At 37.8% G+C, this 12,200-nt stretch overlaps 1 protein-coding gene across 1 annotated transcript in view; it reads right to left on the reverse strand.

The window, feature by feature from the left end:
- Positions 1 to 1,322: 1,322 nt before the first annotated feature.
- Positions 1,323 to 12,200, reverse strand: part of LOC140172620 (uncharacterized) — a 44,366-nt gene continuing 33,488 nt past the window's right edge. The window contains exons 19-25 of the mRNA XM_072195757.1: positions 11,791 to 11,959; positions 10,949 to 11,207; positions 9,644 to 9,802; positions 9,065 to 9,200; positions 7,827 to 8,060; positions 7,030 to 7,288; positions 1,323 to 6,091 (exon numbers count right to left, since the gene is read on the reverse strand). Of these exons, the coding sequence (XP_072051858.1) occupies positions 4,893 to 6,091; positions 7,030 to 7,288; positions 7,827 to 8,060; positions 9,065 to 9,200; positions 9,644 to 9,802; positions 10,949 to 11,207; positions 11,791 to 11,959 (2,415 nt within the window). The 3' untranslated portion in view covers positions 1,323 to 4,892. The remainder of the gene's footprint in view (positions 6,092 to 7,029; positions 7,289 to 7,826; positions 8,061 to 9,064; positions 9,201 to 9,643; positions 9,803 to 10,948; positions 11,208 to 11,790; positions 11,960 to 12,200) is intronic.

A 12,200-nucleotide genomic window follows, 5' to 3' on the forward strand; every position in this document is an offset into this window, starting at 1 on the left:
TCATTTCTTGATATACATGTACATTGCATATATAATTCTTAACATAAATGAGATGATTCCTTCTCAATAAAACCAATATGTAAAATCTATAACACACCTCATTGATAGTGAAATAAAATAACCTTTACTGAATACTATAACTAATTACATAATGTTCATATTTCACTTGGTTGTGCTATTGGTATTGAACTATAATTTTAATTCAAATAAAAGTCCATTTTCTTTTAAGACATTTGAGCTGCTCTGCCACGCACAACTTATGTGCAAAACAATAAATACATTTGTTCAGTTTTAAGTGGACAAGATAAGGCAAAAAAAGTTTGTCTCAATTTCCCACCTGTATGGCTTTAAAAATTGCAGACTTTCTGTTTCCATATTTGTCCACAATTAACGTTTATTTTCTTAATTTACGCTATTTTTGCTGCACAAATTTCTATCAAACTTTTTGGCTTTTTAAAATCAATATTGAATCAGCCTCCACACAGCCTGAACCCCAGTACAGCACCTGTACTTGCGAATAGTAATCTCCATAGCTACTGCATGCTCCCAAATACTATGTACCCTATGCATACATACAAAGCATACTCATGCGAAGGAGACTAACTCCTGCAACTATCAGCAGTTGTGCACCCTTCATGAACACTTTTTGACATTACCATGATTGTGTGTATGTGTTCTATCCAAAAACATCCGTGAAAATTACATGATTGAGCGAGTAAAAATCTACCAAAAGCATGACGGAATCTTGGCCAAGGAATCTGAGACAAACCTTGTTTTTGTTGCTGCAGCCCACTTTTGGCTAAATATTGTAGGTGGCCCATGCAATTACCTCCATCCTGATCTAGCCCCCTACATATTTGTGATTTATTCCGTATTCATTATGTGATAAAAGATTTAGGGGAGTAGATCGAGATTCAGGTTTCTGCGTGGCCAGCAGCCCTATAACCACTAGACTCCTCATGCAGTTTGCTAGCCTGGAAACATTAAGTATATCCTTATACTATTGTACTCTTTGTAATATTGCTAGTATTATGAATGGGCTATTCCAGTTGAAATCCATATACCCCCTGTGATAGGCATGACTTTAATCTCCCCACAGGGAGTGTGAATATCAAATGGAACAACCCAATTGAGCTTTGTAAATTGTAATATGTTATACTAAACACTGAATTTAGAGAAGTTTTCTAAAGTTCACAGGTATCAAAAATGGTTATTAATAACCTGTTCATATGTACTTATTTATACATTTTGGAAGAGACTGATCACACCAATTGTAAGGATGTCAGGATGGGTCTAATTATTAGTCATCCAGAATTAAGATATGAAGGACAATTTTTTTTGTGTGTGAACAAATTGCTAGAGTAAGAGCATTGACTCTTCCCTTTTTGCCAAATTTTGTAAAGGTTTGTTTTTTGGTCAACTGAAAGCAGAATATAAAAACAGGGAAAATCTGTACCAAACTGACCAGCGGGGAACAGGGAAAATAAGCTGGTCTCCACTACATTGAGAGCAGGTCTCTTATTTTATCCCTTGAGAAAGAAACGTTTTGTCTTTTCGAAACGTCTGGTTTTTAACTTATATAGTTATATGTTTTGTGTTACTCCCCCATTGGATGTTGTGTCATATTTTCCCTGTTTTTAATTTTGAAAACAGAATAACAGATTTGTGAGAAATCAACTTTTCTCTAGGAGCAGAAACAACAGATATTGGTAGTTGTGAAAAAAATTATTTTGTACAGAAAATCTTGATGATGAGTCGACCTAATAATTTTATGAATCTTTCCACAGTGCAACAATGGCTCAAGTTTGATATAAAATTGGATCAATTGAGCCCATATTTATTGGTTGAGCTATGAATTTTAATACTTTAAGTCCAAAATATTTAAAAACTCACAGCGAGACCAACAAATATTGGGCGTAAAGCATCCAATTTTATCATCATTATGTTTTGGATCCAATATTTTCACACACTTGGATTCATCAAAACATAAAATGGTTGCAATTGGATTTCAAGTTGAACAGTTCATGCGAGGCCAAAAACTTATTGCAAAACATTAACATACAGCCACACACACCCCTACAGGCCTAGAAATCTGTGAGAGTGTAGGCAAATCTATTTGGATTCTCGCAGACGTTTGCGAGAATCCTTTTCATTTTTTTTATACATGATTATCTTTTAAGCTGCTGTAAACAATCAAATACAAATTTGAAACTCTTTTTTATCCATATTAGTTCCAAACAACTCACTTTGCTTGCTCATGCCACACATGCCAAATTTCACATGAAATATTTAACTTAACCTCTACCCATACCAGATGCCAATAAACCTATTTTTTTCAACAAATGCATGTGGTTCTCAACTTCGAAAAACAATCTTTTTTCCAGATATCAATCCTTTCAAAATCAAATCCACTGGTTTGAAAACGAAAAGAAAAGAAAAACTTGACCCATCAAAGCCAAGTGACATGCAGTCATAAATGTACAATGTTGATCATAAATTATTTTTGCATGAAGTTGATGAAAGTATGACCCCCCCCCAATCTTGGCCCAGATTTGAACCCACATACTCCAGGACTCTACACTAGCACTTCTACCAATTAGGGATTCAATCATGTTTCACCGTTGTTCATCACCGATTAACAGCGATGCGTCTGCGTCGTCTCGAGTGGTTTACTTGGCGAGTTTACTTAGCTGCCCGAGCCAAGTAAACCACGCAGATGCGCCGGACGCGAGTTGTTAATCGGTGATGAACAACGGTGAAACATGATTGAATCCCTTTCAACAACGAAAAGAAGCTAAACATCGTATAATTCATGATTATTTTCCGAGGAATGTCAGTTCATCATTGCCACTCAGCCTTACAAAAGCTTTGATGATTTCTCTTTTGATATCAGCAATAAAACTACAATGTTTAGCCGCTTCCTGATAAATACTGAATTCAACTTGCAAGCTGGCATACGCACAAAGGTTCCAGGCATGACGAATTTTATGCGCTCTCTCGTAACGCGTAGTCTCGCTGGCGTTCTCGTAAACGCTACAGTAAAAGTGTTGGTTCATCACGGATTAACAACGGTTGGCTCCTGTACAAAGGTATAGGAAGAGTTGTTGAATGTACAATATCCTTATGACAAGAGGAGAAACTAAAGTGGACAATGACCTTGGACATTCAATATAAAACCCCTATATTTCCCCAGCAGACCTAATTTAATATATTTGTGTATTTCAAAACATAGAATATTTGTTTTCAATCATACAGTGAGTGAGATATACAATCAGTAGGTCATGTATTGGGCTAATCAATTTTAAGTCTACACTCTGGAAGAGTTTGGAAAAATCATCCACAAGGGAAGTATGGATTTCAAATGGAATTAGCACATTAACCAACTCTATTTGAAACTCATCCGCCCTCTGTGGAAGATTCAGGTTGAATATTTCTCAGAGGGTGTATGAAATTCAAATGGAGCTGCCTAATAAGTTCATTCCATTTGGATGAAAGATTCCAAAAGATATTTCTAACATCTTGTCAAAACTTATCACATATGTACACACAAAGACTGTGCACCAGACCCACAGGGCACAACTGCCTTACAGCTCTGATGTCACGGAGTTGAAGACAAAAATGTGATGTGATCCAGCAAAATCAAACATCTGTTGAGCAAAATAAGTTTCTTGTTTCCTCTGTTTAACAGGCCACAATATGCTGATAATTCTGATAATTGGGACTTACCCTACCCTTCTTAAAATATGTATACATGTATATGCATTATGCCAAAAACTATAAAATAAACTTCTTTTACTCATATCCCAGACTCAGTTCACCCATTGTATGGATGGGAATTGAACTGGTCATATAAGTTATGTAATTCTTCCTTTCATGTCATGCCAGTTTGAGACTCTCCTTGCATCATGGCGGAACCGTGCAATAGGCGAATTCTAGCAACAGACAACTTCTTTTGTTGCCTCAAATTACAAATAGGTAAAGTATACATATGTTTATCCACGGCCAGATTTCAGAAAGACTGGAAATACACACCAAGTACCCAAACCATAGCTTACCACATTGTCTATGCATGACCCAGTAATGTATTAAATTACAATCTTGATGTATACCAAGCATGAGGGATGGGCACATGGCAATCAATCCAATCACGGTGGCGCAGCGGTACAGGCTCTGTTCTGATTGCGAGTTTGAGCCCCGATGGTGCCATCGTGTTGTACACTTGGGCAAGGTGTTTTGCCTCTCTCTACCCATATTGATACAGAATGGCATGCACACAGTTGGGCGCAATGCTTACATTAGTTGTGCGATGCATAATGCGTGACGGGCGCACGCTTATGTGAATTTACATGAGCTTGATTTGCGCGCAATAACAAATTCCGGATAATTTCCACCTTATATAAACCGAACGAACTTTCACAGAGGGCAAAGGTCAGAAAGGCTTTCAGAAAATATGGCCTAAACTATCTAAAGGTACGTCTTCAAGTCCAATCCAATGTTGAAAGTGCTATTAATTTATATGTTTGGGTACTTAGCATGATTTGATGTCTTAGTGAAATTGAGCTATTGCAGTTGAAATCCACACACCCCCCGATGGAAGACATGACCTTAGTCTCGCAAACAGGAGGGATGTAGATAAAAGTCATGTCTTCCACAGAGGGTGTATGGATTGCAACTGAAATAACCCATTGGTCCTAGGATAATGTCTTAAATCTTTGACAAGCTTAAATTTTTTACAACCACTTGGTTCAATCTCAAAAACATCTTGAGAAAAATATACTACCAGGAAAAAGTAGAACATATAACACATCTTTCTAAGGCAAAAAGGAATATTTCATGTTCAATCTGAATAAATATGAAAGAAATCTTGCGTCCATTTCAAGCAAGCTTCTAAGTTACAGAGTAGTGCCGCCGAGACTGAACCCAGCGATTACATTTCTCATCTCATCGTCGTCTGTTGGTGGTGATCTTATGTCATGCTTGGCTAATCTACTTGCTGATGCACTCAAGTTTGTTTGGTATCTGTCTCTATTATACTGATAATTATCTCTTTGATTCGTCTGTGGCTGTCTCGATGGGTGACCTCTTGGTATCGGTGCAGATATCGGCGCATCTGCCACAACGTTTCGGACGACTGGAAAGTCTGTTCTTGACGGCGGATGATGTATGTGATCTTCTTGATTGATTATGACTGATTGTTCTTTTGGTCGTGAATACATATCTGCATCTTCGGATAGCTGCAACGTATATGGCGTCGTCGGAAGAGATGCGTATTGAGAGTCTCGACTATGTATGGATGATGTATCACCACGATGTTGTCCATCATCATCATATCCTACATGACCAACATGTTGTTTACTTGAATTACCGATAAGTTCATCATCAAAACTTGATGATCCCCTACTTTTCAACATTGTTTGATCTTGCGGGGTAAGTCTATATGCACTAAACTGCGGTTGCTTATTCCCATTTGTCATGGGCCCACTACTACCAGCAACTTCAGCATACTTCCGATAATCTGCCGCTGGATTTGAAGTAGCTCCTTTTGGTGCACTCCCTTGCGGAGGACTAGTGAGTGCATCAGCATAGTTACGATAACATAATGCTGCATTTGCAGCGGCTTTTGATGAACTCCCTTGTGAAGGGCCTCTGTGAGTTGTGTAGCTAATAGCAGGTGTTGTTGTTTCTAGATAATGCGCAGGAGCAGGAGGATGTTGTGGAGGAGGAGCATGAGGATGTTGTGGAGGACTCACACCGTAAGACGACGTACTGCCTCTGCTACCGCTAACATTTGTCACAACATAAATGTTATCGTCAACTTGCATCTCATTAGATGAAGCACGCTCTCTCAGACCGGGCAAAGGAGCTTGTTCGGCTATTTTATCAATGGGAGTTGTCTGTTGGAATTCTCTTGTGTGCTTATTCGCAACATCAGGGTCTTGATACATGCACATGTAGCCGTCACAGAGTAGGCGTCGTAATGGCGGAGGCAGATCTTTGTCTTTAGTTTCTTTCAGTACGGTTTCATTTTCAATCCATTGCTGGAATTGGGGTAGATGGGTGATTTCTGGGATGTTGTATCCTTGTTGATCTCCTGCAGAATGAAGAAATGGAATCAATGATTATTATAGAATATCATGAAATGATTTTGCAATACAAGATTTACACTGACTAATACTGCCTTTTTATGTGATTTCAAAGGGCATTCCATGATCCACAGCCTCATCCCCCACTTTCCTCAACACAGGTTGAAATTTTTATACCACTGGAAACCTCTAGCTACATAATGTTTATGTAGAAATAATTTCTTGCAGATTAATTTGTGTAGCAAAAATATTGTCTAATTTTAATGACTTTCTGGTACACCAAAACAAAATTACAACACTGGCCTATGGAGCAGTGTAATACACTTGAATCATGCACAACTCGCAAATGCAAAATCGGAATCAACTGAAAATTTGAGAATAAGCATTTTTCGTTAATATCTACTGAAAAATGTAATAAAAAGAGGATGTTAGGATCACGAAATACTCCTTTAAAAAAAAAAAAAATTGACACGATCTTGGGAAAACAAAGCCGTGTAATGGTACACATGCATTATAAAGATTCTAGACAAACAGTAACCAACATAAATTATATTATACATTTTACATCAATATACAGCAATTATGTGATTATTTAGTAACCCCTTGAAATTTATCTAGGCTCAAATTGTGTTTCACAGGAAAACTAACATACCGTAAAAACTCGATAGTAAGCACATGTGCTTACTATCGGGTGCTTTTAAACATGCAAACATAAAGAGCTCCATCCATAAAAGTGTAAAGGGTTTTGAGCAAATCATCGATACACATAGTTATACGAACAAGTAAACCTGCAAATGTGTGTATCAACCCCATTAGCTCAGTTGGTAAAGCACCAGACTTTGGTACAATTTCATGTTTTCGAAAGCACTCAATAGTAAGCACATATGCTAACTATCAAGTTTTTACGGTATAAGCAAGTTGAGAAATGAGTGAAGATTGCACCTACCTTCCCTATCTGCCATGCTGTCAAAGAAAACCCACTGTGCCTGTTGTCCTGACCCACTGCCAGCTTTCACAAAGGCCACATAGTGACTGGTTTCAATACACACCACAGCAAACAGCTCCATCATCTTGCGTGGCGCAAACACTTTCTCGTGGATCTCTTGCTCCATTGTGCCGTTTTCCTTTTCTTGAGCGTATTTGGCAAGAAATTCATCTCCCAGTTGGTAAGCCTTTACGTTGTGATTTTTCCTATGGGCGTGGACCTGAATAAAAAATAAAGGATATTATTAGGGTTGCATGACTTAATACCCTCCTTCGGGTCCGTGGATAACGACTGGTAATGTAGACTATACCATTAGTAATCAACCCAAAAACATGGGCCCTTGGAATATGCAGACATTTTACCTTCCACTTCAAAAGAGTCTATGGGAAGTTCTCTTTTACCGATCCAGGGTCAGGCGAGTTTTCTATATATCACATCCGTGGTCTCACTGTCTTGCCGTTTGTGTAAGCGGCTACTTAGCCTGACCAATCAATACAGATCTCAGCAAACAAGGCAATATTTGAAGTGAATTTCATTGATCATAACCAACGTGCGTACAAAATGACAATGAAACTGGGACATGTATATATGTTATGTGCCTACCATATTTGAATTGGCAATGGGGCGGGCTATCATAATTGAAGCCACAGTCACGTTACATAGCTTGAAAAGTAGTTGGAAGAGACTTTTCTATTCAAAATCCAACAGTCTCAGATAAGGAGAGCTATTATAAACAAGTTATCGTTGACGGTACTTACTGTATTACAGCAATCCTGGCAGTATGAGTTGATAGCTTCAACGATACCCGCTTCTTCAAGTTGTCCGCTGCAATCCCTGCACTCATACTCAGCCAACTTTCCACACACAGTACATATCCTTGGCCAACCTTCTAGTAAGTCCGATATATCCAGATACAGGCTTGGGAGTATACGGTTGTACATGCGGTATTCCTTACCAAACCTTGGCATTTGCATGATCAGACATGGTGGAACCTATTTTGGGAGGGTGATAAACAAACAACATTCACATTTGTATGTAGGCTTTATAAATGGTACATATTTTACATAGTCTTGTTTACAATAATAAATATCTCAAGTGCATTTTTTACCCCGATGTGGCAGTGATGTCAGTGCGCATTACTTTGGGTAGAACTTCAAACTTCAAGACACCGCATACACCCTTAGAGACACTTGAAGTCACTACAACATCAGGTTGGAAAAACCTTTTTTACATTGTAGCCAGAATCTAAATAAGCCTAAACAACAAAAGCTGTAATAGGTGTGAATTGGGGCATTTCACTTCTGTATTACATCATGTTTTTAAATGGTTTCAGAAGTGTGAAGAAGTTGTTTAATATATCTTTTAGGATGTCAAACACACCCTAACTGACCAACTCAACTTAAAGAAGTAAGTTTGCCTATTCGCTGTCGAAATGACGTAATAATCAGATTAACTACCATAGCAATAAGACTACAATTTTTGAATAAATTGCCCTGCACTACAACATTCACACGGTACCTATGCATTGAACCATAGATGTCAACGAAAAGATGATCACTGGCACCTGTAAGATTAGTATCTTTGCACTAATCACCTGTGTGCAAACATACACAGGTGATTAGTGCAATCTGCTTGTAGTGCAGGGCGATCTATTCAAAAATTGTATTTATCTACTGCTATGGTAGTTAATCCAATTATTACGACACTTCGACGGCGAATATTTGCTGACGTAGTGCAAGTGTACATTAGTATCCATTAGTTACTGGTTCAAGCCTTGGCTCAAACACCTATTCCAAATTATGATATGCCATAGGCTTTGTATTGTGATCATTTCGATCAGTGGTTCATAACCAAGAAAGCGTGAGCAACGGTCATATTCTAACATGCACTACGCCAGCGAATAACATGGTTTCTTCTGTCCATCACCGTACCAGCTTATTGAACATTGAAATAAAGAACTATCCAACTATCTCTTCATGACAAATTACATACATACCTTTGTTAGTCTTAGGTCTGAATGAAGGAAAGAGTAGTGAAGAAGTTGTTCCACTGTTGGTAGCTGGTAGGATTCATTCTTCTCCATAAAGATCTGATAATGGTAAGATTTCTCCACATGGGTACTTCCTTGTTGCCTGAAAATTTTTTTAAATAATTTGTCAAGTTATATGAGGTAAAAGTAGTGATTCTCTCAGTCAATTAGAGTGTTCACAGATAGGGGTCAAAGGTCATTTGGAAGTAAAAATTGGCCTGATGTGCAGGAATAGTTTCATTTCTGTGACTTCCTGAAGAAATTCCTCTGGAACGTTTTCTTCACTAGTCAATTCCTATGGGGTGTTCATTCATTGCAGGCAAAGGTCATGTAATGTTTAAAACTCATTCTGATATGCAGGAATGGTTATGTTTTAGTGATTTCTTAAAGAAATATGTGTAGGAATTCCTCAGGATCCTGTTCTTCGCTAATCAATCCTTATGGGGTGTTCACTGATGAGGGTGAAAGGTCATAAAGGTTCATATCTCACCTAATTTGCAGTGTTCATTGTTGAGGGTTAAAGGTCAATTAAGCTTCATATCTCACCTGATATGCAGGAATGGTTCTGTTTTTGTGACTTCTTGAAGAAATGTGTGCAGGAATTCCTCTGGATCCTTTTCTTCACTGGTCAAGCCTTTGGTAGTGCCTAGCTGGTCAAGGTATTCTCGTAGTTTCAGTACTCGGTCTGCTCTCACAAAGCCGTAACTTTCGGAAGAAAATATTGAAATGGAAGGTTTCAGCTGTTAATTTATTTCCATCTTTAAGCGTAGATAACTTGGCGGTCCAAAATATTTTATTTCGAATCATCTTTCCAATATGGTTACTGTATAACGGGAAATTTTTGAGGGGGTTTAATTTTTGCGCTTTCACAGTCAAACAGGCAGCCACAAAATTATATATTATGAATATATTTGGAAACACAAAATTTAACACTAAACTGTCCAGAAATGATAAAATTGCAAAAAAATTAACATAGCGAAAATATCACACTGTACAGTATGTGGAAACTAAAATTCTGAAAGTTAATAAGTGCCTTAGGTTGGACTAATTGGATTTTCTGCCGACTAACATTCATTACAAAAAATGTAGAAGATAAAAATTAATTGAAATAGATTGAATAACGACCACTTGTTGAACGAATATTCTACATCAAATATTTGCCGCTTAGTTGCTCAGAATTCTCAAGAGAAGTGGGTATTCCTGGCACCTTCCTGTGTATTGGACCAATCCATTTACAGTCCAGACTCCCACTGTGGAAGATTTTGGAAATATCGTTCACAGGGGTAGTATGAATTTCATACGGAATGAACACATTAAGCAACTCTATTTGAAATGCACCCTCCTTCTGTCGAACATCAAGGTTGAATCTTTCGCAGAGGGTGTATGTCCCTAATGTGTTCATTCCATTTGAAATTCATACTCTCCCTGTGGATCCAACATCATCCACAGGGGTAGCATATATTTTAAATGGAATAGCCTATAGACCACTTGACATCACTGTTTATCAACAAAGGCGAGGGACTCGTCTATCGATATGCTCGAACGAGCCGCTACACTGTTCAATGGCTTTCTTGTATTGTATGAAATGTGGCGGGCGATTTAAAATGCACATGCCCTTAGCAGACTACGATGCGCACGCACACTGCAGGGCAAAGAACAATGTAAATTGTCATAATGCGCGCGCATACTGCCGGGCAATGACGTCACATGCCAAGTGGTCTATAGGTATTTCAGTAAGAGCCCCAAGATGTTCATATACAAGTTATACCACTTTGGCTTCAAATCGTAGTACATGGAGAATCTGAGTAGTGGCCTGCTCCACAGCCGACTGAAATGAATGAATTTAATTACCTTCTGAGTGGGTTGACAATGTTCTCCCTCAATATCGTCTGAACGCTCTCATATTCAGTCAAATCCTTATGAGTCCCCTTTCGGTGTAAAATATCGTCAAAAATGTTGGAGTATGCGTACATACTGTATAGTGTCGTATCAAGGTAGCATGAATTCTGGTCACCTTGGATGCCTTTCTTTCTTCCCACAAATTCAAGAGTGAGTTTCTTTGGTGGATGGATGTAGCCTTTCAAGGTGGGTGACTTGAAACCACCAAAATCTGAAGGAGACAGAATGATGAAATAGGTTGAAAGGAAGTCATTCAAATATTCTTTTTCTATAAGGTAATGAAAAATGCACGATGCGCAAAAAGCGTCGACATTTGTGCATTTTGGGTACAATCGCGCATTATAGATCTGACTGCAGATTTTAAGATTTTCCCAAAATAACCATTTTTCAAGTACTTATTTTCCAAAAGTTTTCACTAATATCAAAGAATCCATATGATCTGCAACACAAACCATGTTGAAAAAATAGAAAATAGGCTGTTGCAAACAATTGCAAGAAATTATAAATAGAAGAAAAAAGTAAAAAAAATAAAAAAATAATTAAATATTGCAAATCCAAACTTTTTGGGGAGAAAATTAACACATTTTGCTCTCAAAAATTGTGCATTTTCCCTGTGCTTACTATAAGGCCTGTGCACATCGCATATTAGCACAGTTTTGCACATTACAATTTTTCCCCCTTTAAAATAATCAACAAAAATTCTAGCCTTTGTATTTATAGCTACAAATGAAGAGCAGAAGCGATAAAAATGTGATATATTGTTTATTAGACTTATTTTGTGAATATAATTGTACCTTGACTTGTTAGCCTTTTACGCTTGGTAAACGTCTCAGTCTGGGATGGAAATCTGGAATCGGGTTTCACTGATGATAATTTCACAAATATCGCCCTCCCGTGCTCACAATGGAAGCATCGGTTACCAAATAGTGTGCCGTCAGTACCTCCTGATGTTAATTTCTCCTCCTGGAGAAAAAAAAGATGACAGGATTATGTTTAAATAATTTTTTTTATAATACAACACTTATATTCACGGTAGAATACCCTATAGACAGCTCCATCCCCCACTTGACCCTATAAAATTTGAGAGTTTGACATATAAAACTAAATGATTTAAGGGATCGGATAGCAACGTCCACCATTTGCACATTTTGGCCTTTCATAGTGAAGATATACATTCTTTTCCAAAAACCCTAACCCTAGAATT

Source organism: Amphiura filiformis, chromosome 16, assembly GCF_039555335.1.
Source record: "Amphiura filiformis chromosome 16, Afil_fr2py, whole genome shotgun sequence".
Lineage (NCBI taxonomy): Eukaryota > Metazoa > Echinodermata > Ophiuroidea > Amphilepidida > Amphiuridae > Amphiura > Amphiura filiformis.